General features: G+C 33.1%; 2 protein-coding genes across 2 annotated transcripts in view; one reads left to right on the plus strand and one right to left on the minus strand.

Moving 5' to 3' along the window:
* The window catches only part of LOC128988951 (transient receptor potential-gamma protein), a 405,047-nt gene extending 398,075 nt beyond the window's left edge, over positions 1–6,972 (minus strand). The window contains exon 1 of the mRNA XM_054410745.1: positions 6,892–6,972. The gene's annotated coding sequence lies outside the window, so the exon portion shown is untranslated. The remainder of the gene's footprint in view (positions 1–6,891) is intronic.
* On the plus strand, positions 6,907–24,321 carry LOC128989231 (uncharacterized). Its single transcript, XM_054411104.1, has 2 exons — positions 6,907–7,059; positions 21,922–24,321. The coding sequence occupies exons 1-2, from the start codon at positions 6,907–6,909 to the stop codon at positions 24,319–24,321; spliced, it is 2,553 nt and encodes an 850-aa protein (XP_054267079.1).
* Positions 24,322–27,616: the final 3,295 nt, after the last annotated feature.

Here is a 27,616-nt window from a genome sequence, read left to right on the forward strand (position 1 = left end):
GCTGTTGTCATAAATTTAAAAAAGTCATCCCTTTTATTGTTTATAATACAGTACTTTGATAAAGGTTTTTATGTTTTAATATTTAACATTGGAGAATTTAAACGTTGTTAAGTGCACAGGTGTGCTGCGATTGGGGTTTAATACATTTGGACTTATTTAAAAGTAAAATAGTTTTCTGTGCTGCAATCTGTAGAAACACTGTGGCACTATTTCAAATCATGACTAATGCTAATACAGAATGTTGTGATTATTCAAACCTACAAAACAGTTGGTGAAAGTAAACATCTGCTTTTAAATTATATTTATTTGTAAACATTGTAGATCAAAAAGTCTGACACTGGCCCACTTAAAACCCTCTGGGGCAGAGCCCTTATGACGGATCTGCACCAAACTTCACTCGAACCATCCTTGAAAGATGCTTAATAATGCCTGAAAGTTTCATTACAATCTGTCGAGTGGTTTCGGAGTCCATAACGTATATACACACACACATACATACATACATACATACATAGTTCCTCTTTTATAGATATAGATAGATGCTTGAGATTTTTACCGGAACTATCTAATTATTTAATGATTTTTGTTATTAAATACAGTTTAGCTCAATGGTTTGTCTTTTTTCATTGTTGGACCCTAAAAACTATCTAGCTATCTATATATTAGTAGGCAAGCACGTTTCATTAAAAAATTTTCTCAGCACGTGTGCATCGTAGGGAAAGTCTACACATACGGTTAGAAAGATATTTCCATGTAGATGTGCAGAATCCGTTTATATATTAAAATAGACTCAAAAATAAGCACAAAAAATCAATTTAAAATTTAAAAGAATTAACATGGGTCTCATGGAATGCCAGGCTGGTGACGAAATAAAAAAATAATATAAACAGAAAATCAAAAGGAATGGAATGAATTCCAATCACATGCTTTATTTACAGCGTGGGGTGAAAATATAGAAGTCTCTACATTACATATTTTTGGTCGAGTTTTCGACCACTGGACGACCTCTAGTATCAATACAAACATTGGAACACTAACATATGTGGAATATTATGACATGTGTGGAAAATAAATATCCCTTAATAAAATAGGCATTTTTGTGGTTATAGTGCTCGCCTGCAAATTTAAAGGTCATTGGCTTAACTTTGGACACAATCTTCATGTGTCATAAACATGAATTACTATAATACTCTTTGGACAAAAGTACATGATAAATAGTGAAGAATAACCAACACAAAATTAAAATCTCTGTTAAAACATGTATAGTCTAAGACCAGTAGCATAAAACTAGGCCTGACCTCGGCAAAATTAATAACAAAGCAAAACCAACTGGAATGTGTTAGGCATGCTTCCCTTAACATTTTGTGAAAATTCCCAACTTTTCCCACCGTAGCAAAATCCGCCATCTTGGAAAATGGCGGACAATCTATAAACACTGCAAGGTTCCACTTAAAAACTTATTGTTCCCAAACCATTCCATCTAGAAAAGTGTAATTAGTCTTAAATTCTTCGCCATAATATTATCTACAAGAAAGTATCATATTAAATAATCGTAATATGACTTTTAATAGTGAAAAAACCAATTAAATTTTAAAATATGTAAATAAAAGTAGACATATTCTAACTTTTTTTGGGTTTTTGCCATTATTATTGAGGAAATGCAAATTTTACCTGCAACAAACATGTAGAGCTTTAAATTCCGCTTCATTTCCATATATAATATAACAATGTTTGAGCAATATTGACGTAAACGGCGAGTGTCCAAGTACACTCTCATGTAACGCACCTGTGGGACCAAAATGCATATAGTATGGTTGTATAAAGTGGCAGAATACTTCAGTTCTGGTGGGGAACATGCAACTTGAGGTGGTAGCATAGTATAGAAGTCCCTGAACGTAAAACTGCCTAGATCCCAATTTTTAAAGACTTCGGTCGTCCGTAATGACGTCATCAAGATGGCGACTGTAAAAGGATGCTGGGTCGCCATGAATCGGTTATAACCTCCAATTGCCTGAACCGATTTTAATGAAATTTGGCATACAAGTGCTTGAATACATTATCTCAGCCCAGGTTGTCTGTCAATGGTCGAGTTTGATTAATTCGTTTCAAAATGGCGGCCGTTAATAATTAAAATAATACAAATGTATCAGTTTTTTGTGTTTTCAACTCCCTCCAGAGATCTGCATCAACCTATTAATTTTCCTTGCAATCACAGGTTGTGATGCCGTCTCTACTTTTCATGGAATTGGCAAAATACCCCCACCACATCAAACCTGCAGACTTAAGTGAGTTTCTATTTGCCTGATTTGATTTTAAATTAAATCTATTTCAATAACATTAGACTTTGTGAATACCTGGGTTTGCTGCTACAGGGAGAGTAATAAAGCAAGTTTTTTTATTCATATAATAGTAGCAAAGTTTAAAATAAATACATTTGCCAAGTTTCATAAAAATATATTCATAAACAAGCAAACTACAACAGTTTATGTATTCTCCGTAAGAATAACATGGGAATAATTAAAAAAATTGAACTTTCTCCGTAACCTATAACCGTACAAATACACTACTCAATATACTATTCAATATACTGTATATACTGTACTGTGTATTCAATATACTAAATTATTTTAGTTTTTTTCAAGATCTTGGAATTGTTTAAAGATAAATTGGAGAATGTCATGTTTTAGGTTTAAACATAAGAAACCCCAATTTTTACCCCTTAAATCCCGCCTAGAACCCCGTTCCCGATCACGCTGGTTCGCGAACTTGTTCGAAGAAACGTAGGTTTACACGTTTGTACCAAATGTTATCAAAATCGGATAGTTTTTCCTAACGGACACACATTTATACAAACAGCGTGTTCAAAAAGGGTAAGAACAAAATTTACAAATTGATCCCTTGTGCCTAAATAAGAAAAGCATAGTTTCGTTCAGATATCCACTGTTTTGTAATTTTTTATTAACATTTTTATATTTGGATTATTTTGACTGAACTTTATGAAACTTGCTATGTTTGTAAAGGTAGAATATGCCAATTTTAGGTAAAAAAATTACCTTGGTCCAATTCAAAAATTTAAAATGGCGTTCTTTTAATTTTTAAATACAAAATTATTGAAAATTGAAGATTTTATGAAAAAGTGTCAAGGACACTTCTGTTTAACATTTAAAATTCCCCATCAAACGATACCAAGTTCAAAAAAATCTTAAGAGAAATGACTGATATATCACGATTTTTAGTTGTAAATATAGTCGGATTGAGGCTAAGCTAGCCAGGTTTTCTTCAATTTACAACTAAAAGTCTTAATATTTAAATTATTTTTATTCAATCGTTTTGAACTGGAAGTAGTTTGATAGGAAAATTAAATGCTAACCAAAAGTTTTCTCGACACTTTTTCATAAAATCTGCCATTTTCAGTAATTTTGATTTTAAAAATTAAGATGCCCGCCATTTTGAAATTTTGAATTGGACCAAGGTAATTATTTACCCTAAAATTGGTATGTAGGTGTTTTTGTTCACCCTGTTTATGTGTGTCTCCGTTAGCACAATAAATCACACAAAAATGATCCGATTTCGATGACATTTTGTACAAATGTGTAAACCTACGTTTCTTCGAATAAGTTCACGAACCAGCTTGACCGGACCATGGGAACGGGGTGGTTGGGGGGATTTATGGGGTAAAAATTGGTTTTTCTCATTTTTGACCATCAAAACCTAGAAATCCCTAATTTATCTCTAAAAAATTGTGAAGAGCTTAGGCAAATAAATAATTTAGTATACTGATGTATTTTTGTACGGGTATTGGTTACGGAGATAATTCAAAGAATTGTAAATTTAAAATTATTCTTACGGATATTAAAAAAACTGTTTTAGTTTGCTTGGTTGGAGAATATTTTGATGAAACTAGGCAAATTTATTTATTTTAAAAGCTATTATTATATTAATAAAAACTCACTTTATAACTCTCCCTGTAGCAGCAAACCTAGGTACTCATGAAAACGAATGTTATTGAAATAGATTGAATTGAATATCAAAATAGGCAAATGGAACACACTTGGTCTGCAGGTTTGCTGTGGTGGGGGAACCAATTCCATGAAAAGTAGAGACGGCATCACAACCTGTGATTGCAAGGAAAATTAATAGGTTGATGCAGATCTCTGGAGGGAGTTGAAAACACAAAAAACTGATACATTTGTATTATTTTAATTATTAACGGCCGCCATTTTGAAACGAATTAATCAAACTCGACCATTGACAGACAACCTGGGCTGAGATAATGTATTCAAGCACTTGTATGCCAAATTTCATTAAAATCGGTTCAGGCAATTGGAGGTTATAACCGATTCATGGCGACCCAGCATCCTTTTACAGTCGCCATCTTGATGACGTCATTACGGACGACCGAAGTCTTTAAAAATTGGGATCTAGGCAGTTTTACGTTCAGGGACTTCTATACTATGCTACCACCTCAAGTTGCATGTTCCCCACCAGAACTGAAGTATTCTGCCACTTTATACAACCATACTATATGCATTTTGGTCCCACAGGTGCGTTACATGAGAGTGTACTTGGACACTCGCCGTTTACGTCAATATTGCTCAAACATTGTTATATTATATATGGAAATGAAGCGGAATTTAAAGCTCTACATATTTGTTGCAGGTAAAATTTGCATTTCCTCAATAATAATGGTGAAAACCCCCAAAAAATAAGAATATGTCTTATTTTTTTACATATTTTAAAGTTTAATTTGTTTTTTTCACTATTAACAATCATATTACTATTATTTAATATGGTATTTTCTTGTAGATAATATTATGCCAAAGAATCTAAGACTAATTAGACTTTTCTGGATGGAATGGTTTGGGAACAATAAGTTTTTAAGTGGAACCTTGCAGTGTTTTACAGATTGTCCGTCATTTTCCAAGATGGCGGATTTTGCTACAGTGGGAAAAGTTGGGAATTTTCACAAAATGTTAAGGGAAGCATGCCTAACACATTCCAGTTGGTTTTGCTTTGTTATTAATTTTGCCCAGGTAAAAGTCTAAAAGGCCTAGCCTAGTACTGTGTTAAAATTGAAACAAATTAATCACAAGTATAAACCCGTATGAAAGCTAAAAGAAAGTAATACGACGCATTCTTTTAGAAGGATAAAGATACATATTTTATTTCACGATGAATAAAATTTAGTTTTTAAGTAAACATTAAGCAATAATTTTTACAAGTAACAAACTACTTACATCAATGAATATCATATATTCGTTGTACAAACTGCACATGTTACATGGAAACTGTTATATCCAAAGAAGAGGGCATTTATTGATTTGTTCACCCGATTAAAAAGTTATTAATATTATAAATTCTTGTAACTGACATTTACTATAAGAGAACTTCATCCTAATTTGACCAATGCTAGTCTGATCAGCTGATTAAAAATAGAGTTCACCTTCAAATCTGATGATCGCTGGTTCAATTCCAAGCTGAAACGATTCTAGGTCAGATGTTATTTGTCATTATACTAACAATTAATTATACTATCTGACACTGTTGTCAGATTTGGACCGTTCCCTTAGTTAACTTTTTTTTCTCAATTAGTTAGTGTTCCTTTGCTCCTGAGATGTGCATTCGTGTAATGTTGTACATTTTAAAAGAAACTCTTACCAAATACAAGTTTACTTATTTTCAGGTGAGAACTCAAAGTAAGTCTGCAATTCAATAAAATCTATATTATTTAGGAATTGCAAAAGCAAAGCAACAAATGTAATCTGTACCTAATCTTTAAAAAAAAACTATGTCGATTGCATTATATTGGACAGTGGCTAATTTTCAACACATACATATAGAGTCTGCCCAAAGTCTATAGAACCCAATTATCCATCCTGCATCTCAAACGTTGTAAAAAATAACGTAGAAAGTTTTCAATGGGATTAAAATGGATTAAAACACACAAAAATTCAATGGTTTCCCGCAACAATATTTTTACTCATTTAATCAGCTGATTGTGCACGAACAACCCTAATGTTACCAAGCGCGAACCAGAGTATCTGTGAAAGGATCAGGGTATAATCCTGTCTTACGTCTCCATATCAGCGAATCTACCGGTTTTGGCGCCGACTCTAGTAACGACAGACCGACCGTAAAATCACCCTAAAATATTAAGGTTAAAGAAACAGAAACACTAATTAAATTTCAATATTAGAAAAAATTTGTACATTTCAAACGGTTTTTTTGCATGGATAGGGATAGCAATATACTAACATCCCTAGGTGAGCAAGCTGGTCTAGTGGTAAAAGCGCGGGACACCGGTTCCTGGGGTCCCGGGTTCGAATCCCGCCAAATCACCAATTTTATCTAAGTAATAATGCCGTAACCCCTAGGTCTAGTCTGAAGTAATGTGAAAAACAATTCCAGGCTCGTGCCTAGCGTCCTAGGACAAAAAAAATAAAAAATATATACAGTAGGCTACTACAATCCCTAAGATAATTATGTCGGAACACAAATAGACATTATTTTCTTACTCAAACACCTCAGTTCAGAAATGTCAGCATTTATAAAGTTTCATTGTACATTTCCACCAGTTTTGCAAGGGTAACAAAAGATATCAATCCTTAAATTTCTATATAATATTTCGATCATCAAATATTATTTTAAAAAAACTCGGTTTATACTTTAAAATCCAACATGAAATAAATTACACATCACCACCAGTTTTTTGGATTTTGACAACAATAGACTCCGCCCCTAAAATAACTCTAAAATATTATTTTTCAACTAAAAGCCTCATTTCAACCTAATACCGGCTTCTGTTTTGCAAGGATTACAAATGAGCCTTCAAAAGTACCTAAATTGGTTATTTTAGAGATTTTGACGGTATAGCACCTTCTATGGGGTTACCTTTTTATCCCGGCAATGTGCAGGTGTTTTGTAGGTGTAGGGGTTGGTTATCACAGAATTGCACAGAGCGGCACAGCGATCACTTACGCGGCTACAGCGACACTGACAGACTCAGACACACCCCGCTTGCTGCCGACCCACCCCCCACCCCCTCACACAGCCACCCGGGTACAGCGTACAGCGTACAGCGTCACCACGTGTTACCGTTCACATCACCCGCACGCGCACACACACAATTGCAATGTATTTTAATGTAGCATCAATATAAATCCGCTCTAAGGAACACGAACTTTTGAGAAAACCCGAAAACCGCGCGCCTAACAACTGTTTGAATAAAAAATTAGTGTTTTGATATACCTTCTCCTAGAGGCACGAAACTAATTTCAAGGTTGTATTTAATAACATTAATTAAAAACATTTTAATTGCGTAAATTGTTTAATTGTTTTGATGGGCTAGTATGCTATAACTGTTTATCTACGTTTTCTCCGAGATAAACTTTCGATTATTGTCACAAATTTTCTATGTATACATTACGATATACCTATTTGTGTAACTAGTGTGCAAAGTGGCACTTTACAGCACATGAGAGATATGTTAACGCACGAGCCGTAGGCGAGTGTGGAAAATTTCTCGAGTGCAGCAACGGCACTTTGTACCCACGTTACACATTATATTTTCCTACAGTTACTAATAATAAATATCGTGTTGCCAACTTATTTTGAAGCATAGGCCTACACGTATACGTGCCTAATAAATGCACACTGTTTTTTTTTTTTTTTTTTTTTTGGTTGAAATACTGGAGTGCGGCAAAAGTGAGTAAATGCAGCAATTAGCTACTTTGCGTGCTGTAAACCGTGCAGGGAAGGCCACTTTGTCAGGTGACTGTAGGAAAAAGTTATTAGTTTTGATTCTGCCACATAGCTGTGTGCAAATACATACACCAAAGAGATTATTATTAGTTTTACAATTGACAAAATATTTCTTGTATGCTAAATATAATGTGATGCTAAGGATTGATGCCTCCATAATTTTTTTAATGTAGTTTAGCCCTGAACTCAATCGTTAATACACAATACCATTCAAGAATCGCCACCTACAATAGCATTATCGGTAGATAGATTGATTTTTATAGATTAGTTGATAGTGACCAATATTTACATTCCAATTTATTGGGTATCCCTTTAAAAAATTTTGTTTTCATTCAAAATTACCCATTCTAGATTAGAAGGAAAAGTTACTATTTGTGAAAAATAATATGTTTTGTACTTATATCTTTGAAAAGTGTTCAACTCACTTAATCGAACCAACCATCAATAACTTTTGCTTGTCTTTTTCATAAAATTTTTGTGTCTGTAGTTGATTTTAAAACTAACACGTTAAAAGTGCCCCAACTTTCTCGGTCGTTGTCAGGTAGGGATCCGCATCAAAGTTATGACACCCTCAAACGTAATGGTGGCTTGTCGCCACCGCACTTAGCTAAATGTATCTCCCTGATTTTTCCTCCCATACTACCTCTTTGCTTTGTGAAATCGGCTCGACAAGTTTACACTTTTGGATCTATGTTGTATATCTTGACAAATTACAATTAAGCTAAAGTTTTTTATACAAAATGCAGTTACTACTTTCACGATATTATCAATGAATATTAGGCTTACTATATACCTTTCAACTAATATGGATGATGCAAATAGACTTTTCATCCTTAAGTAAAATTTAGTAGCAAGCCTGCTGACTAAGTGAATTTAAATTTTCCTAAATGGGGTTTTCACTAAAAAAATGTTATAAGCATGTCAGATGTATTCTCTGTTTAAATAACATTAGGTTTAATGATTAACAAAGGTTTGGTGATCCAGGGAACGTGGTAAAACGTGTTTGTGTTTCTTTTGTAAACGGTTATAGCCTAGCATGAGGAATAATCTACGTATACATGGTGTCGCACGTAAGGTGTCTCAAATTAATTACGGAAAAACGGCTTAACGTAAAAGTATGAAATGAAATTATATCCCGCTCATCGACCCCAAGGAATAACCAAAAAACATGTTTACAAACTATTTCCGATACAGAGTGTGCCAAAAACTGAGGGTCACTAGTTTGAATCTCGGAACTTTCGAACAAAAACATATTATGTTATGTTATAACATTATTTTAAAGGCATTTAATAGATAAACGTTTTGGCGAAAACAGAAATTAATTATCTTTTTCCGTTTTAAAATGGTGACAGGTTTTTTTACAATCGATGTGTTTTTAATACTCTGTGTATCCTATACCAATGCACTTAGCCCTTCTCCGGTTGAATGTTCTTACTCGTTATGAAATTATCTTTACTGTGATATGAAAATTTGCAAATGCTTATTGTTCAAAATTTTCAAATAGCAACATATGTCAAGTGTCACATCATTTTATAGGTTTTTAATTATCAACAACTTTGTATTTTACACTTACTTCGTATCTCTTTTTTGTGTGTAGGCCCCTAAATAACAAAAACCTAATTTTATTAAAACGTTTTTATTAGCTCGCTTTCTTGTCCGGTACAAATTTTGCAATAAATTGTATACTAACTTCCCGATGAGCTAGAGACTTGAAACTTGAAACATAGCTCACAAATGGAAGACAATGCAATATTATATTATTTAATTTTCATATTTCCCTTGGGCTATGCCCCATGGGCTTGTTTTCATTAACTCGCTTTCTTGCAAATTTTGATATCAATTTTAAACGAAGTTCCCGATGAGCTAGAGACTTGAAATTTGAAACATAGCTCACAAATAGATCACAATGCAATATTATATCATTTAATTTCCATATTTCCCTTGGGCTATGCCCATGGGCTTCCAAATTTTCCATGTTTACATTTTGAAAGAATGTGAATAAATATATCAATTAATTTAAGTCAGCTGTAAATACTTAAATTTGACAGTTCAAAGAGCAGAGGTTAAGAGGTACAGGTTATGACATGTTTTATCTATGGTTATGATCCCAAGAGATTCTTTATACAAACATTTCAAAATATAGATAAACAATCTGATTGCAGATATAAAGATGTTTGTTAATAATGTAATTTTGTATTTATTTATTATTCTATAAAGTAAACAATAAATTAAATAGATTGATATATTTATAGTTAGTAGGTAGGCCATACATTCAATCTAATACATAATTATATGAAAAGAAACTCAAATATACCTTTGATTTCCCACATGCCTCTGTCTTAATCTGATATAGATGCTTGAAATAGATTTAACATCCTCACGCATTAAAAAACTAAAAAGTAGAAAATAATTTATAAATAAAAAACGTTTTTAAAACAAAACGTTTTTAAACGCACTAATAAGTAGAAAATAATTTATACATATGTGGAGAGTGTAATACTTGTAAGATTTAAAACGAAAAACGTGGGGTGCATGCAATTGATAGTAATACATTAGTTCAATAGGTGAGGTAATTGTAAATTATCTATTGCATGCACCCCACGTTTTTCATTTTAAACCTTACAAGTATTTATACTCTCCACATATTTATAAATTATTTTCTACTTTTTAGTGCGTTTAAAAACGTTTTGTTTAAAAAAAGGTTTTTTTATTTATAAATTACTAGCTGTACCCGCGGGCTTTGCCCCGTTTAACTTCTTCATTTTCAAGATGAGCTCGTTCGCATGGCTCAATCACGTCCTAATCACGTGGCTCACTTTTAGGTTGGAGCTCGTTCGCTGCGAGTAGGATAGGTATGTGCTTCTTACTCCCGGAGCCAATATGATCTCTTATGGGAATATCCGTCTCAAAATTCCGGAGCCGTCCCCCCACCACTCCACTTGCTCGTGTAAGTAATTAACGAGTATTTAAGATATTAATCAACCATCATAGGCTAATTATGGGTTCATCTGCAGTTTATACGGGCTCTTATCCCTAAAAATCTGGGAGTCAACCACTAGCTCAAATAGAAAATTAGTAATTAACGACTAAGATATCAATAGTTACAGAAATTGCTAGAAAAAAAGATCAACGAAGTGTAGCAGTGAATGTGTTCACTGCTAATGACGCACTTGTGCGTCATAAGTATATTAGCAGATATATAATACATGATGTATATAATTACATAATATATTTTAATCCACAATTTATAGTATAAAATTTATTTAATTAAAGATATATTGTCACTCAATTAACATGATCATGTTAATGTTTATGTTTTTTAGCCATTTATAAAAGTATTACATATCATTAGCAGTGAATGTGTTACATATAGTTTCGATGTAAATTGTGTTTTTCTATGCGTTATTATTTACTATTTAAATTAATTAGTACGTATATCTAATTTAACGTTAATAAATGATAATTTGTTAGTAACTAATAAATATAATCCTAGTTTTACTTAAATAAAATTCAAAATTTATTACAGTTTTAGTAAAACAAGTATCAGGAGTGGAAGATTGCGTAACTGCTTTGGAAACTCATTTTCCACGTGTAAAATCAGTTAAAACTTATGATTATCCATATATAAAGCCCACAGTATCCATGAACTTTTGAGAAAACTACAAATCACACCTCCGTAGTCCATATACTGAAAATGTTTGTCAAGACGAGAAACCTTGCACAAAAATCCCCCCCTTTAAGGTCGTAATTGCTTTCCAAATGAAACTTTCCATATACCTAATGTTAAAAATACTTCAGCTGTACTTATTTGTATGTTATTCTTTCAATTTATTACCTTATTAAAATTGGGTGTGAATATTTTTTTTATATAACTGTATTCTGTTTTTGTTGTTGTGCTGAACTTAACCAATCAATAGTTTTATTGATACTTATGAAGTCAAACAGTGTGAAGCCCGTGGCTTACCACTTGAAGTGATTAAATATGTTTTTAGCTGGCTTTTTGTGTAGATCTGTTTAGATTTTTTGTTACAACCTAGACATGGCTACATGATTTCATTCGTATATCTTCACAATTTCTGAGTTAAATATTTATTTAAGAAATTAAACATCCAAAGTCTGCATCTGCGTTGCCTCTACCAGGCGAGCAGAAGTGGCCAGAAAACTGGTTTAGTGGACGGGAAATACTAGTGTCTCATTCAGTAGTTTTTCTTGTATTACCAGCACAAGATGCTAACCTCAAGCAAATAATCAGGCTTTCATCTCATCCTACCATTCCTAAGTGTTCAAATAGCGTGAATACTAAAAATGTTAAGACTAATATTACAGTGGTATTTATGTTTTTTTTTACGGTTAACGCGCAATTTTTATAGTGGTATGATAGATGGTGTCATAGTGCTCGTTAGTGTGATTTCAAAACTCCAACTGAGTTACTTAGGCTAAGTCCAATATGGATTAACGATCAATCCAATATGTTGTAAAACAGTAGATTAATAAACTCAAATTGCAACTATATTATTACTAGAGTATTACTAGTTCTGATGAGCACTAGGGGTGTATTTAAACCCAAAGTGAGTTGCATTGTGTACTTGGAGTATCTATGATTGTTTAAAGCTGAGCTGAGTCCAGAACCAAAAGTAGATTCACGACTATGAGGTGGAGATATAATTTTAAGCAATTGTCAAGTAAATATACTTATCCTGTTTGAATCACAAGCATTTCAACATTATTCCAGCTCATCACAACGCTTAGAAAAGCTGATAACTGTGTTAATAATAACTGTGTGTAATAATAACTGTGTTATATTGGAAATTGACCCAAACATGATGTTGTAATCCAGTTTGTGAGCTTCAACGGATTTAGTATTTCTAATGCTAAAGCCACCAAACAGTCCTTAGCGTTTCAATGTCTGTTTAGGGAAGTCCGAGTTTTTCTATAAACTGAGTATTCAAAATGTGAATTTGGTATTTGCTGTTGTAGCTGAACATCTTCAGTTTTAGTAAATTTCATTTAGCTCTATTCAGTTAGATAGGGATATTCTCAAGCTCTACATTTAGTTTGCCTGTATCAGGCGAGCAGAGATGGGAAGTAAACTGACTGGTTTGAGATTTCATCTTCTTTGCACCACTTTCAATGCTAGAACGGGAGTTAACTCTACACTTGTGACTTGGTTTTGGTGTTTTAATGTTTTGCATAGTGTCTGGTCAAATAGAGATAGTGTAGCTCTATGTTTTAGGATGATCAATTGCAACCTGAATTGAACGACAGCTTTAGTTGTTTAAACATTCTAACGTATTTTTACCACAGCAGCTGATGACTTTATAAGAGATAATATCCTAGTACATAAAAATAAGTATTGACTTCAAAACACTGCTAAAATGTGTTCCTGGGCACAAAAACAGCAAGGTTTGTTTGAAAAGTTGTCTCGTGATAATTTGACAACTATAAGAGTATTTAATGCATCTTTTGGCTCTCAGATGTTTATGATGAGATTCACTGTAACAAGGTTCAAAGATTTGTATTACAAGTAATCCAACCAACACCAGATCAGAGGTTTTACACTAATCAGATTGAACAGATTACAAGTAAACAACAAGAGGAAAATGTCGTAATTATCAATGACGTTATAGCGTACTACGCCATTGCAACAAAACAGTCTATGATCTCGTTGTTTCAATGTTAGAACAACCTTCTCCTAGAAGTATGGAGATATAAAACAAGTTAGCCAACCTTGCACTGGTTTCGAGCAATAAATCGTGTGGGTGATGATATTTATGAAAATTGCATCATATTTCTATGCATTGTCTTGATAAAAAAATCTTAGGTAAAGAAAAAATGTAGATTTTGATGACTTATTATTTACTTGATTTTACATCTTGAGAACGCTAGAAAAAGCATTCAGTGTTTGAAGAGCTAATAACACATACGACTGATATGAACAAAACTTCAGCAAACAATACTTTTAAACTTGAAATAATTAAATATTTCCTATTGTAACTGAACTCTAATTTCAGTTTCAAGGTTGGATCATATTTTGTGTCTGTTGCAAGCGTTTGCCTGTACAGTATCAGGTGGGCAGGTTATGCCAGTTACCCGATTTCTGAAGAACATATTTTATCTTGAACGAACGGTATCTTGTGCTTGATAAAACGTTCGAGTTAAACAATAATTTAACGATTCAACAGTTGTTTTAATTGATTGTGTGTTAAACTTCCAACCAACTTTATAGCCGATAATATGAAACTGCAAATGTTAGGTCATTGTGGTGAAATTCTACTTCTCAATTTGGTTAAATGTAGCATACACAGTCAACAGTACTTGTGACGTTCTTTTCAAATGATCACTAATAACTTACTATAGTTCATACCATCAAGAATTTAGTTAAACATTACCTTTTATTGGGTAGAAAATGAAAAACTATGATAGTCCAAATGAACAAACGTATACCTCAGGTCAAAAATTACAAATTTCTGGGAAACGTAAAACCTTAAGGTTAGTGAAACATCATAATTTAGTATGATGAGTGAAAAAAGGTGTAATACCAAATAGAACGGAAAATAATGAAATAGCAACGACATGAACCAAACGTCCATCAGTTATAATGTTAATTAGCTCAGAAAAAAAATTAAATATACTGCAACTAATGTACTAATTTTTTCTGCTTATCTAAACTAAATTAGACTATTCTTACAAACAAGCTCTCTACAACGCGTCTATCACTGAGACACTCGCGATTGATTTCAATGGATCGATTGTTCAAGAAACGCCTGATGAGGTGTTGAGTGTCTGATGCAGAGGAGACCATCGAGGAGACAGGATAGCTGAGTGTCTATTCTGTAAGCATTGTGCTGGGAATTCCCCCATGTTCTAAAGCTTATGTCTGATGTCTTGTAAGAGTCTTGTTATTGGGTATAGAGTGTGATGTATGAAGTTTTTTTTCAAAGATCACCATCAAACTTGAACTGATTCTTTGAAAGTCTAAAAAACACACAAAATAGCCTCCTGTCTGCGGTAAAATGATTTTGTATCATTATTTTAACATATCCTTTCTTGGTACTTTTGGTGAAAAAAATATGATTCTAGGTTACATGTCCAGAATGTCTTCTATTTTTCTTAATCAACAGAAACGTCAACAAATATGACTGAGTGCACAAAATACACTATAGTGAACTATCAAACTAGATGTATTCTTGCACAATGAGACAATCCCCAGTGATTAACACCCTGCAATCGCTAATCTTCAGACGTGTGTTGGACAACGCACCTTTATTATGTTAAGGTTTTATCTTAAATCGCTTATTACCACATAATTGTGTATCAACACGTTTCTTAGCATTTATGACCGTTACTCAAAATGTTAACTAAATTTAGAGTTCATAACAGTTGAGGACTAGTTGGCAAACAATAGTGTTCACATTATTTCAACTGTTGTGTTAAAACATTCCAGTTGGTTAATTTTATTCTATTTTTGAAAAAAATCATAAATTGTTAATGTTTTTGGTTTATGACTTCAGAGCTGTGTTTGAACATGTTCCCTAGTGTATACGACCGTTTATGACTGATACTCAAAATTGTATGATGAAATAAAATTGGACAGTAACAAGGTAATAAGCCAAAAGTCAAAATTTGTATCAAAATTCAACTTTTAAAAGAATTGAGGTCTAGATGGCAGACGATAGTGTCATACAGTATTTCAACTTATTTGATGTAACCGTTCATGTTGGTTCATTCCATTATATTTTTTGGCAAAAGCATTGCTTAAATCGTTCAGTTTATTGGTTTATGAACACAGTTTCTAAAAGGTCAATGACACAATGACCTGTCCAGTACAACGGGTTTTCTTTGTTTGATGTTTTTTATGTTGATTTTAAGTGTTTTTTTATAAAATAAAATTTACGTACAAACGGTCAAATAATAGTTAGCACAACAATATATGTTTATGAATACATCTAAGTGTAAATTATGGTGAAATTTTGGAACAGGTTGTTGTATGGAGGACAAAGCACATTCCAATGACGAGTCCGGCAGCGAGAGACATTGAACTTGACTGAGGCCACTCTTGGCACAGCTCCAAAACTTGTATTATCTTGTGAATGGTTTATCAATAGTTGCGTAATTTTAGGTTTTGCAGTGGTGTGTACTATGATAATTAGTGTAATTAGTTATAAGAAGTTAGAATTTTGCTATTTTGAGTAAATACATGGACACTGATATAGACTTCAATAGTCACAATATCTGGGTTATGTAATCACAGCTGCATTTCATGTCGAAACATGAAAGATTTCTGCTATTTTGTGACGCAATATGAAAGCTGATATGTCTGCTGCTCGATCAGGAGCACAGAGCATTTAGCTTATCAGCGGTGCATTTTCAAGTTCTAACATGAAAGTCAGGGGGGTATAAAGGTAAACCAGATGTGGCCACTTGCCATTCGGTCTTTAGCTTTCACAGTGAGAGGACCATCTTACACAGATCGCTACCAGCAGCTTACATATATTGCTACCAGCAGCTTACATAGAAGATTAGCTACAAGTGATGTATCCTTTTCAATGTAAGTGTTATTAGTTTTAAGTTAAAAACATCTCCTTTTTATAAACAAAAATACTATAGTTGAAACCTCCATATATTATTGTTTATGACTATTTTTTCACTTAACTTGTCAACCAATTATGTTTATGGTTTATTGCTAACAATAATTGACACATGTGTGACAGCATCCCAATTATTGATTATGGTCACGGTGAAACCCAGGATATATTGACTTTTTTATTTTGATTTCCTAAGTGGCAAAAAACCAACCGTTAGAATTCAGTTTTATATTTTGAGAACTTAAGTAATTTTAGTCTGATTTTGATGAAAGTTTGTTTGAACGACTGAACGTGTAGAAGTTGTATACACTTGAATTGTGAAACTACATGGTAATAAAAACAGGGTTTGGAGTTAATGTAAAGGTTACAGCTTCTACGACAGGCAAAACTGTTTTAGTTTGTTTATGGATTGTTATCACATTTGTCTAATTTATTGATTTAATGCCACACACACACACACACTAAAGCATGTTTTCCATCCGTGTAGCAGCAAACCTAAGTAGTCGTTAAAGCTAATATTTAATCAGGAATAACCTGATAGTTTCAAAAATCAGACACAATGCAGGCTTGCTGTAACGGGGACATTTTACTCAAATTTCAACACGAAACGTTATAATATGTGGGAAATCTTTTACCAAAGTCAATTTGTGAACATTATGTAGAAAGATAGGAAAAAAAGAAATATTGCAATTCACAGCTTGACCTTAGGTTGTAGTGAGTTATTGATAACGTACTTGTGCGCTAGGCCAGAGAATAATATTTATAGGGATTGTTATCTTAATCGTCCAATTATTCCTCAATTATGCTCTCCAACACTAACCTTAAGAGTATGAAGAATATTTTGCTATTGGGTATACTAGCTGTTTTGTTACAAGTATCTTTTAACAATTGGTTAATAGTAATAAGGTAAGAGTAGTTCATTAATCGAACTTAAGTAAAAATAAAGCATTTTTAAATGGACCCAATAAACAATGACAAATACTACAATAATTAATGCTGCTATTTTTGACAAAACAAAATGCCAGTCTGCAACACTAGGTTACGAGGTAGGAGAATGACCTTGCATTAAAACCAGTCTGCAGTCTGGGTAATGACCTTGACACTGTATGTCTGGCTACATCATCCAAAGATATTATGAGCATATAATTTCACAATGAGAACACTTGATGTTTGACCTAGCTAAACACTAGTTTTTTATGTTTCTTAACTACACATTTTCTTTGAGAATAAGTAAAACGTCCAAAAATGCATTTTTTATAAATCAATTAATGCGGTTGTACGTCAAAATCTTGCTATGTTAAGCAACATATACCTCTACAATAAGTATTAATGGTTGTTGTTAAACGAGGTCTTTCAATGTCACTATCATTTCCCACATAGAAACCGGGTTAAGTGTAAAAATGTCATTACAATATCAGCTGACTGAGAGTTTCTCCCATTGGCTTGTACCTACGGGTGAACAACTTATTTGATCAGTAATATGAAATAGTATATTTCATTACTAGGGCCTAAAGTGACTCTTTTTGCCTATTTTTTCGTCGTATTGCATCAGTAATTAACAAACAAAGTTAGAAAACGAAATAATTTGTTTGTAAAAATAACCTCTCAAAACGACTTCCAGCTTGTTTTCAATTCTGCTAATGCAAATAAGCTGCTGTTTAGTGATTCAATCATTTTCTCTATTACGTTTGTGTTACAGTACATTACCATCGTCGAATAATCGACAACAATAGGTTAAAACCTTGCATAAAAATTCAATCTATAGATAATGTCATACGATTGCCACATTAGAAATTTACAACTGTTTACAATAGCAGATTTGTACCCCCTTTTATACCTGCAACGCATGCATTAAAAACGACTCATTGCTGTAGTATGACGAAAATTTCTTTCTAACCATACTTTTACAGCATTGGGAGTTGCCCCATTTTGGATTAAAAGTATCATTCTAAATTGTAATCCACATAGTTTAAGTTGTTTTGTGTTTAACAGTTTTTCCCTATATTTGTGGTGTTTTTAGGAGTAAACGTCAATTACAAATTTCATAATATTAAATTACTTGGTGATTTTAGGGATAGTACTCAAATTGAATCAAAATCAAGGTCTATACCCAACCACACATCACTTAAACAACCACTTCTACAGACAACATCTACCAGATACTTAATGTGTTACAAACAATGATATTGCCATTAACACATTAATTAATGTTTGACAACAAATGATAAACCCGTATTGGATGTTTTTATATGTATTGATTGATAATGTTATTTATGTTATATCCATTGTACCACTAGCAATCTTACAGTTTTACAGTGATTCACATGAACATTGAAAATGACAATCCTTGCTTAGCTGTTGGAATAACATGTTTAGCAAGCAAAATCTTTCAAAAATTCATTGCTTTTAGCTTCCGTCCCCTGTTTAGTAGTCATTGTATACCGTTTATATTACATAAACCAAAATTTCCTCGAAAACTCTACAATACACTCAATGGTGGAAGTTGGATTGTTGGATGCGAGACTCCCTGAATACACGGACAATTTTAAACCATGTTGTTATTTACAGCAATGCAATATTCTTTAAACAGAGTTGTATTCTTCATCTCAGATTTTGCATTTAAAATATGTTTTTTTATCGAATAAAGACCATTAATTCAGTGATTTGTAGCAAGATTCACTTAGTATAACATGTTTTAGATTTATATAACACTAAACAGCCATTTAATAAAACGTAAATTGAAAACTAGCATGCATAAACTACTGCAGCTGTGTGATGACAATTTGTGTCAGTGGTTTTTGAGGACAACAACTTTTCCAGGAAACAATCTTTTTTTTTTTTTTTTTTTTACAATCAGGGATTTACTTTTAAATGTTTAGTTCCTTAGAGGCCAAAACACTGTTCACATGTGTCTGTTAGCATGATAACTCGAGTAAAAACTATCAGAATTTGATGGCATTTCATACAAATGGAAAACAATATTTGAACTAGTTTTCACGGACTAACTGGGTTTAATGGGGTAAATAATTATTCCCCCCCCTATAAATTCTCTCAATTTATTTCTAAACCGTTTATCTTCAAATTTCATTTAGTATACTGATGCATTGTTATATGTCTAGCTAAGGAGAAAAATATAATGTAAACTAAAAATTCATATGTTATTCTTATGGAGGAATCATTGTAGCTTGTTTTGGATATATTTCAAACACATTATGCAGATTTGATTGTTTTATGATAATGTATTGACATTTCAATAAAAACACACATATGTAGCAGCAAACCTTAGTATTTTAAAATCAATCTAGTTTAAATAGGATTAAAATCTTAGAGAGTATTTTAGTGAAAATTAAATTAAAATTTGCTTTAGGTATGCTGTGGTGGGGTATTTGTACCCTGTGCGTAAATGGAAAAGTTTTGGTTTTGTCAAAATTTTCAAGTTTGAGTTTTAAGTGGATATATCCGTTTTGGCTCCCCCTGAACCCAAAAAGTGGTTTTTGAAAGTGATGACTGTCTATGTGTTTGTCTGCATGTGTACAGAGCTATAGACTAATTTTGATGAAATTTGATATGTAGACACTAATTCGTGGTATCTCCAGACGTTTTTTCTTTAATTTTTTTAGAAACGTAGATTTTAATGGCGATTTTCCATAAAAGACGGGAAAATTGAATTTCCTTAAAAATAGCCTGACCAATTTCGATAGCCCTCGCATGTGATAACCCTTTAAATTCTCAAAAAAATGGTAAACATTCCATTTTAGTAAAAATTTTTAGTTTAAAGTTATTGTAGCTTATGCTATTTTCCAATAAAAAAAAGTCATATAAGGGAAATTCTTGATTTTTGAAAAATCCGGTTTTGACTAAAATTAGTATGTTATTGTTCTTATAATTCTAAGAAAAATAGTGCAACCCCCATCACTGTAAAATTACATTTCAAAAGTTATTGCAACTTTTGTGATTTTCGCTATAAAGTAGCGAAGTTTCTCATAATGTTTACCCATAATAAAGGTTGTTGACAAGCTAATTAGAGAAAGTATTGTCAGATGTGTTAACTAACTATTGCAAATACTGTTTAATTTATATTGTGTTGTATGTTAACCTTTTCAGCTGTATCCTTTTAAAAGCTTAAATGGTTAAAATATTTAAGGGTTAAGGGAATAGAATGAAATGAAAATCCTTCTTTATTGAGGCGAACTAAAAACTAATAATAACAACAAAATACAATAAAGTTTGTAACATAATTAGTAATAGGTTAAAGAAATTTCTTTGTGAATGTAGTTACACCCTTAGAAAATCTATACAAACAAGCAGTTATAAATATATTTGGCGTTTCCTTAACTATAATTTCAGCACCATGTTTACCTGCACCATTTGCAGAAAGACATTTACGCTACGTAAAAATATGCTTCGTCACCTTCGATCTCACGTTGAAGAAAAACAATTTGTGTGTAAAGATTGTAATAAGTCTTTTGGAAGACGGTCAGACTTAACTGAGCATGAAAAATTTGCATGTCGAGGAAAGGCTCCACAAAAAAAACTTAAAGTAATTCATGAAGAAAATGAGTCACCATTCGTTGAGGTTGAGAAAGCTTTTAAAAGCAGAATCAAAACGTATGTGACTCAACCAGACTCTAGCGATCTCGACACAGTATTGAAGAAATTAAAACTTGCAATAGTGGACAAGATTCAATTTATTTTACTAACATACTCAGCTATTAAGTTTAATATTTTTGTTGAATCTGAATTTACAAACATAGCTGGGGATCATTGTCAACGCAGTTTTAAAACGAAAAACATTACTGTTTACAAAACGACTGATTTAAATCCTGTTCTTGAAGATGCGTTTGAGAATTTAACAACAGAAAAAAGTGAATGTGAAATGAAGAAATCGGGATGGACCTTTAGTAGGGTGAAACGAGTTGAGCTGAGGATCAATCGATACAACCCTTTGCGAGGCTCACGTCATATTCAACTTCCTAAACTAATTTCTGATAGGAAAGCCGTGATAAACATTAGAAATTCGGATGACTTTTGTTTCAAATACGCGATCCTGTCAAAACATGTCACTAACAAACCCTGGGAAGTGTGCCAATACATAAATAACAAGGAGCTTGAAGATAAATATGATTGGAACTGTATCTCATTCCCAGTAAAACTTGATGAGATCAAACAATTCGAAAGAGCAAACAGTGTGTCTGTTAATGTGTTTGGACTAACTGAGCAGGCTGACGTTTACCCGTTAAAGGTTTGTGAAGAAGAGAAGAAGAATCATTTCGATTTACTGTATATCACTGATCTGAATACATCACATTATTGTCTGATAACCGATTTTAACAAATTAGTTCATTCTCAATTTACAAAAAACCACTGTAAAATCAAGGTTTGTAAACGTTGTTTTGCTCATTTCAACGATTTCTATGACAAAACTGCTGAGGAAAAGTTGATTGCTCATCAATTGGAATGTCCGAAAGTTCAGCGATGTGAATTTCCATCTTACGATACCATTTCATTTAAAAATGAACATCGTTCGAAGAAAGTTAGGTTTGTAATATATGCTGACTTTGAAACGCTCCTGCAGCCAGTTCATGCGTGTAATGGTGACCCAGAAACATCTTGGACAAGTGCATATCAGCATCATACACCTTATAGCTATGCATACTTGTTGAAAGACTCTGAGGATCAGCACACACAACTGAGAGTGTATCGAGGACAGGACGCTGCCAAACATTTTGTAAAAAGCATGAACGATGATATACAATTCATAGACAAGATTTTGTTCGGCGACAAGAAGCTTCAAGTACCTAAGCTTACGCAGAACGAACAGGAAGACTTCGATGCTGCTACTGCCTGCCACGTTTGTAACAAAGGAAACTTTACCCAGGAAAACTGCAAGGTAAGAAATCATTGTCATATCAGTGGAAAATATTTTGGAGTCGCCCATAGACACTGCAATCTGTTTTATCAAGATCAACACTATGTGCCCTGCTTTATCCACAACCTGTCAGGATATGACTCTCATTTTATCGTCAGAGAACTGGGCTATGACACAAATGAAATTAAAGTTATACCCAACACTGAAGAAAAGTACATCTCATTTTCAAAAATGGTTAAAGTCAAACATGCCAAAAATAATGTGATGGAATTGAGATTTTTAGATTCCTATAGATTTATGCAGGATAGTCTTAGCAACTTGGCAAATAACCTACCAAAGTCAGATTTTATTGAAACAAAAAGACATTTTCCTGAAAATACCGAACTTCTAACAAAAAAGGGGGTATTCTGCTATGACTACATGACTTCATTCGACAAACTCGAAGAACGGCAACTTCCACCAAAGTCTGCATTTTACAGTAGACTTAGTGAAGAGGAGATAAGCGATGAAGACTACAGTCATGCAGAAAACGTGTGGAAAAATTTCAATATAAAAACATTAGGAGAGTATTCTGACATGTACGTAAAATGTGATGTCTTGATTCTGTGTGATGCCTTTGAAAATTTCCGCAAAACCTGTCTAATGACATATAACTTAGACCCTGCTTACTACTTTACTACACCAGGACTGGCATGGGATGCAATGTTGAAATATACAGGCATTCAACTCGAAATCATTAAGGACATGGACATGTTTTTGATGGTTGAGAAGGGTATCCGAGGTGGGATCACACAGTGTATCAAACGTCTCTCCGTAGCCAACAACAAGTATATATCAAAAGACCCTAATGTGCCCAGCAAGTATTTAATCTATCTTGACGCAAATAACTTATATGGGGAAGCATTAAGTCGTCATATCCCTTATGCTGGGCTCAAGTGGTGTGATGATTTAGACATTGATATTGAGTCCATACCCGACGACGCCGATGAGGGATATATACTTGAAGTTGACCTGGAATATCCACAAACGCTACACGACGACCATGCTGATCTACCTTTCTGTGCAGAGACAAAAGTGCCACCTGGAGGTGTACATAAGAAACTTTTAACGACAGTTGAAGACAAAGAAAAATATGTGATACATTATGTAGCTCTAAAACAAGCATTGAGTCATGGATTGAAGTTGAAAAAGATTCATCGTGCAATTCAATTCCAACAAAAAGACTGGCTCAAACCTTTCATTAATCTAAACACTGAAAAGAGAAAAAATGCATGCAACGAATTCGAGAAAGACTTTTACAAATTGATGTCCAATGCGATATATGGAAAGACGATGGAACAGGTTCGAAACAGACTCGATATAAGGTTAGTGTCAGATCCCAAAAAGGCTGAAAAACTTATTTCAAAGCCCAACTTTATCGATCGAACCGTCTACAATGAAAACTTGGTAGGCATTCACATGGGAAAGACAAAAATTGTATTAAACAAACCAATTTATATTGGTATGAGTATTTTAGATTTAAGTAAAGTGCGAATGTATGACTTTTATTACGAAGTATTGAAGCCATTTTACGGAGACAGAGTGAAACTTTGCTACCAGGATACCGACTCTTATTTTCTTGAGATTGAGACAGTAGATTTGTACGAAGACTTAAAATTGCTTCAAAAACATCTTGACACCAGCAACTATCCCAAGGACCATCCTCTGTTTTCAGAGGAAAACAAAAAAGTTCTTGGGAAGTTTAAGGATGAATTAGGTGGTGAAGTGATGAAAGCCTTTGTAGGACTACGAAGTAAGGTGTACGCCATAGACAAGAGAGACAGTCCCATCAAAAAAGTCAAGGGAATCAAAAAATCTGTTGTGAAAAATAAAATAAAATTTGAAGACTACGTCCAGTGTCTGTATTCTCGTGAGTCTACCTACACTATGAACAACATAATCTCATCAAAGAAGCATATCGTTTCAACTGTTGCCATAAACAAGGTGACTTTGAGTGCTGACGATGACAAGAGATACATTCTACCAGACAAAATCAACACACTTCCATACGGCCATTATCGACTTCAGGAGGAACCACCATTGAAAAGAAGAAAACTAACTGTTTAGGTGTAAAACACATAATGTACAATATGTTTTTATGTATCTATGATTGTAAAGTAACAGCAGTGGATATAAAACCACATTAAAAAAGTCGTGGCTAGGGCTGAAAGGCGATCCACGTAATACAGGGTGTTTTTTTTTCATTCAAGTACAGTAAGACACATTGACCAACTGTTTATGTTTTCTTAACTTCAGCTTGTTTAATTGAGAATATGGAATAAGCATAAAAAAAACATCCTGTATAAGCTAACGCCCATCTCGGATCTACCTCTTGGGTATGGGGAGGAAAGGATCCCTAGGACCGCTGTTACTTTTTTATATTGAGTGTGAACATAGGATAAAAACAAAGGTAAAATGTTAAACCTGAATCATCAACTAGTCTTGTTACACAATTAACATACAGATTTAATATCACAAATATAAAAACATCAACAAAACCTATTGATCAGACAAAACTTAAGTGACAACATTTTTTAGTTAGAATATAACTGAGGGCAAAAAAAGTTAAACCAATATTAAATTTACAGGTTTAATTTAACTGTTGTCTGAAATTATTCATGGCAACAATAATGCTCACTAAAAAACAAACTGTAGAATTAAAGTCTGAATGCTTGTATTTTGAAAACATCTATTTCAAAGAAACAAAATTGATGGTATTTATATGGTTGGAACATCAAATAAGGAATCGAGTAATACACATCACACACATATTCAAATAAAAATGCCTCATTTCTTAGTCTAACACTCTCTGTTTTTTTTTATTTCATGTTACCGCAATTGTGGCCCAGCAACATCATCATCTAGCACCTCATCAGCATCTCATTGTGATCAAGAGCTCCTGATTAACAATATGCTAAAACTGGTTTCCACAATAAAACGAACCACTATAGTTTAAGAGAGGGATTCTCAGGCTGCCCAATTGATTGATTGTTTAACCTTTTTATATTTATAATGTGATTTCTATAAAAAAACGTCTTTATACACCCTTAATTTGATAAAATGATTTGATAATTGCTTGTTTAAAACTTAATACAATTGAATTAAATAATATTTTTTCAAGTTAGCTGTCTTTCTATCCAAAGTCTATTTTATAAAAATCTCAAACCCTTACCCAAACCCAAATCCCCCCGTTGATGTATACTTAAAACCCAATTTGCATAAAATCTTGGATTTTCGGTTACCGTAAACGCTTGGAAATTGAAACGTCATAGCCTGTTTGAATGTTACGTTTAGGGCTAGCTACATACGTTAATCATGTAGTTAAAAACTGGAAAGTTATTGATGCTTGAAACGTGGTGTGGTTTCAAATAATATACATTTCCATTTCAAAGCCAATGTGACAATCTACTTTTGGACTTAGCTTGGCTTTAAACGATACAGGCTACGTCTTACACTATGCAACTCACTTTGATTTTATTCACACCTTGGCAGTATACCTATTAGAACTGATAATACTAAGCTTCAGAGTTCTTTTAACTCAGCTGATGGTCAAAGGACTTTTTACAACATATTGGATACTCACGATATCTAAACTAAGACTAAGGAAACTTGGACACTTAAAATCATAAATACATTAGAATTAAGTTTGTATACCATCTAAAATACCTCTATAAAACAGTGTTTTCTGTTTATTAACCCTATCATTTTCTATTCCAACACATAGGAATAGTAGGTAGAGAAAAAAGCTTGATTGCTCAAGGTGTTGTGCATCGGTGTTTGCCACCCGCTAAACCAGTTTTCTGACCACTTCTGCTCGCCTGATACAGGCAAACTAGACGCAGTTCAAAACAGTTTGTGCATATAGATTTCTACAAATGAAATTTACTAGAAGCTGAAGATGTTCGGATACAACAGCAAATACCAAATTAAAAAGTTAAAAACTTGACCAACTTTTATGTGGTCTCAGATATTCATAAACGCTTGGACATTGAAATGCAAAGGTTGTGGACTGGGGGTGCCTTTTAATCTTTGATGAAGTAATTCAAACCACACAGGACATTTTAAAAAACCATGTATTTCACACACAGGAACAGACTATTTTGAATTATCTTACATACATTTCTGGCTTAATGGTGACAATCTACCTTTGGTTCTGGACTAATACTGAGCATAGTACTGCAAGTCTCAGTTACACAATATAACTCTACACTTAACTTTGGGTTTAAATACCCATATAGGCATCGTAGAAATCAGAACTGGTGGAAGAAAGAGTTCTTTCAACATGGCAGTTAATCTAAAACTCTTTTACTACATATTGAATACTCAATACGTCTAAACTAAGATATTCTTTACCCTTAGGTAAGTCTGATGTTAAAAATTTGAAATAACACTATTTTTAGTATATTGCAACAGAACACCATCTCTAACCATAAAACTGTTCGACAAATAATAATTTGCTCACTTTTGATAATAACAATATAGGAATAGTGTTGTAATTGATGTAAAAAGGTTCTATCAATTAGTGCATTGTTTAAAGGCATATTATCGTTGTGATAATGATAGAAGCATCAGTATTTCCCGTCCACTAAACCAGTTTTCTGGCCACTTCTGCTCGCCTGGTACAGGCAACGCAGATGCAGACTTCGGATTTAGCAAATATGTCATTCCTTATCCATCACAATAAATATTTAACTCTGAAATTATGAAGATATACGAATGAAATCATGTAGCCATGTCTAGGCTGTAACAAAAAATCAACAGATCTACACAAAAAGTCAGCTAAAAACGTATTTAATCACTTCAAGTGGTAAGCCACGGGCTTCACACTGTTTGACTTCATAAGTATCAATAAAACTATTGATTGGTTAAGTTCAGCACAACAACAAAAACAGAATACAGTTATATAAAAAAAATATTCACACCCAATTTTAATAAGGTAATAAATTGAAAGAATAACATACAAATAAGTACAGCTGAAGTATTTTTAACATTAGGTATATGGAAAGTTTCATTTGGAAAGCAATTACGACCTTAAAGGGGGGGATTTTTGTGCAAGGTTTCTCGTCTTGACAAACATTTTCAGTATATGGACTACGGAGGTGTGATTTGTAGTTTTCTCAAAAGTTCATGGATACTGTGGGCTTTATATATGGATAATCATAAGTTTTAACTGATTTTACACGTGGAAAATGAGTTTCCAAAGCAGTTACGCAATCTTCCACTCCTGATACTTGTTTTACTAAAACTGTAATAAATTTTGAATTTTATTTAAGTAAAACTAGGATTATATTTATTAGTTACTAACAAATTATCATTTATTAACGTTAAATTAGATATACGTACTAATTAATTTAAATAGTAA

This window comes from Macrosteles quadrilineatus, unplaced genomic scaffold (genome assembly GCF_028750875.1).
Source record: "Macrosteles quadrilineatus isolate MER2022 unplaced genomic scaffold, UCM_ALF_1.0 Scaffold_3__2_contigs__length_128488019, whole genome shotgun sequence".
NCBI lineage: Eukaryota > Metazoa > Arthropoda > Insecta > Hemiptera > Cicadellidae > Macrosteles > Macrosteles quadrilineatus.

Coding starts and splice junctions, on each gene's coding strand:
- LOC128989231 (XM_054411104.1), top strand. CDS start 6,907: ATGTGCAGGTGTTTTGTAGGTGTAGGGGTTGGTTATCACAGAATTGCA. Junction 7,060..21,921: donor CCCCTCACACAGCCACCCGG/GTACAGCGTACA, acceptor ACGCTCCTGCAG/CCAGTTCATGCGTGTAATGG.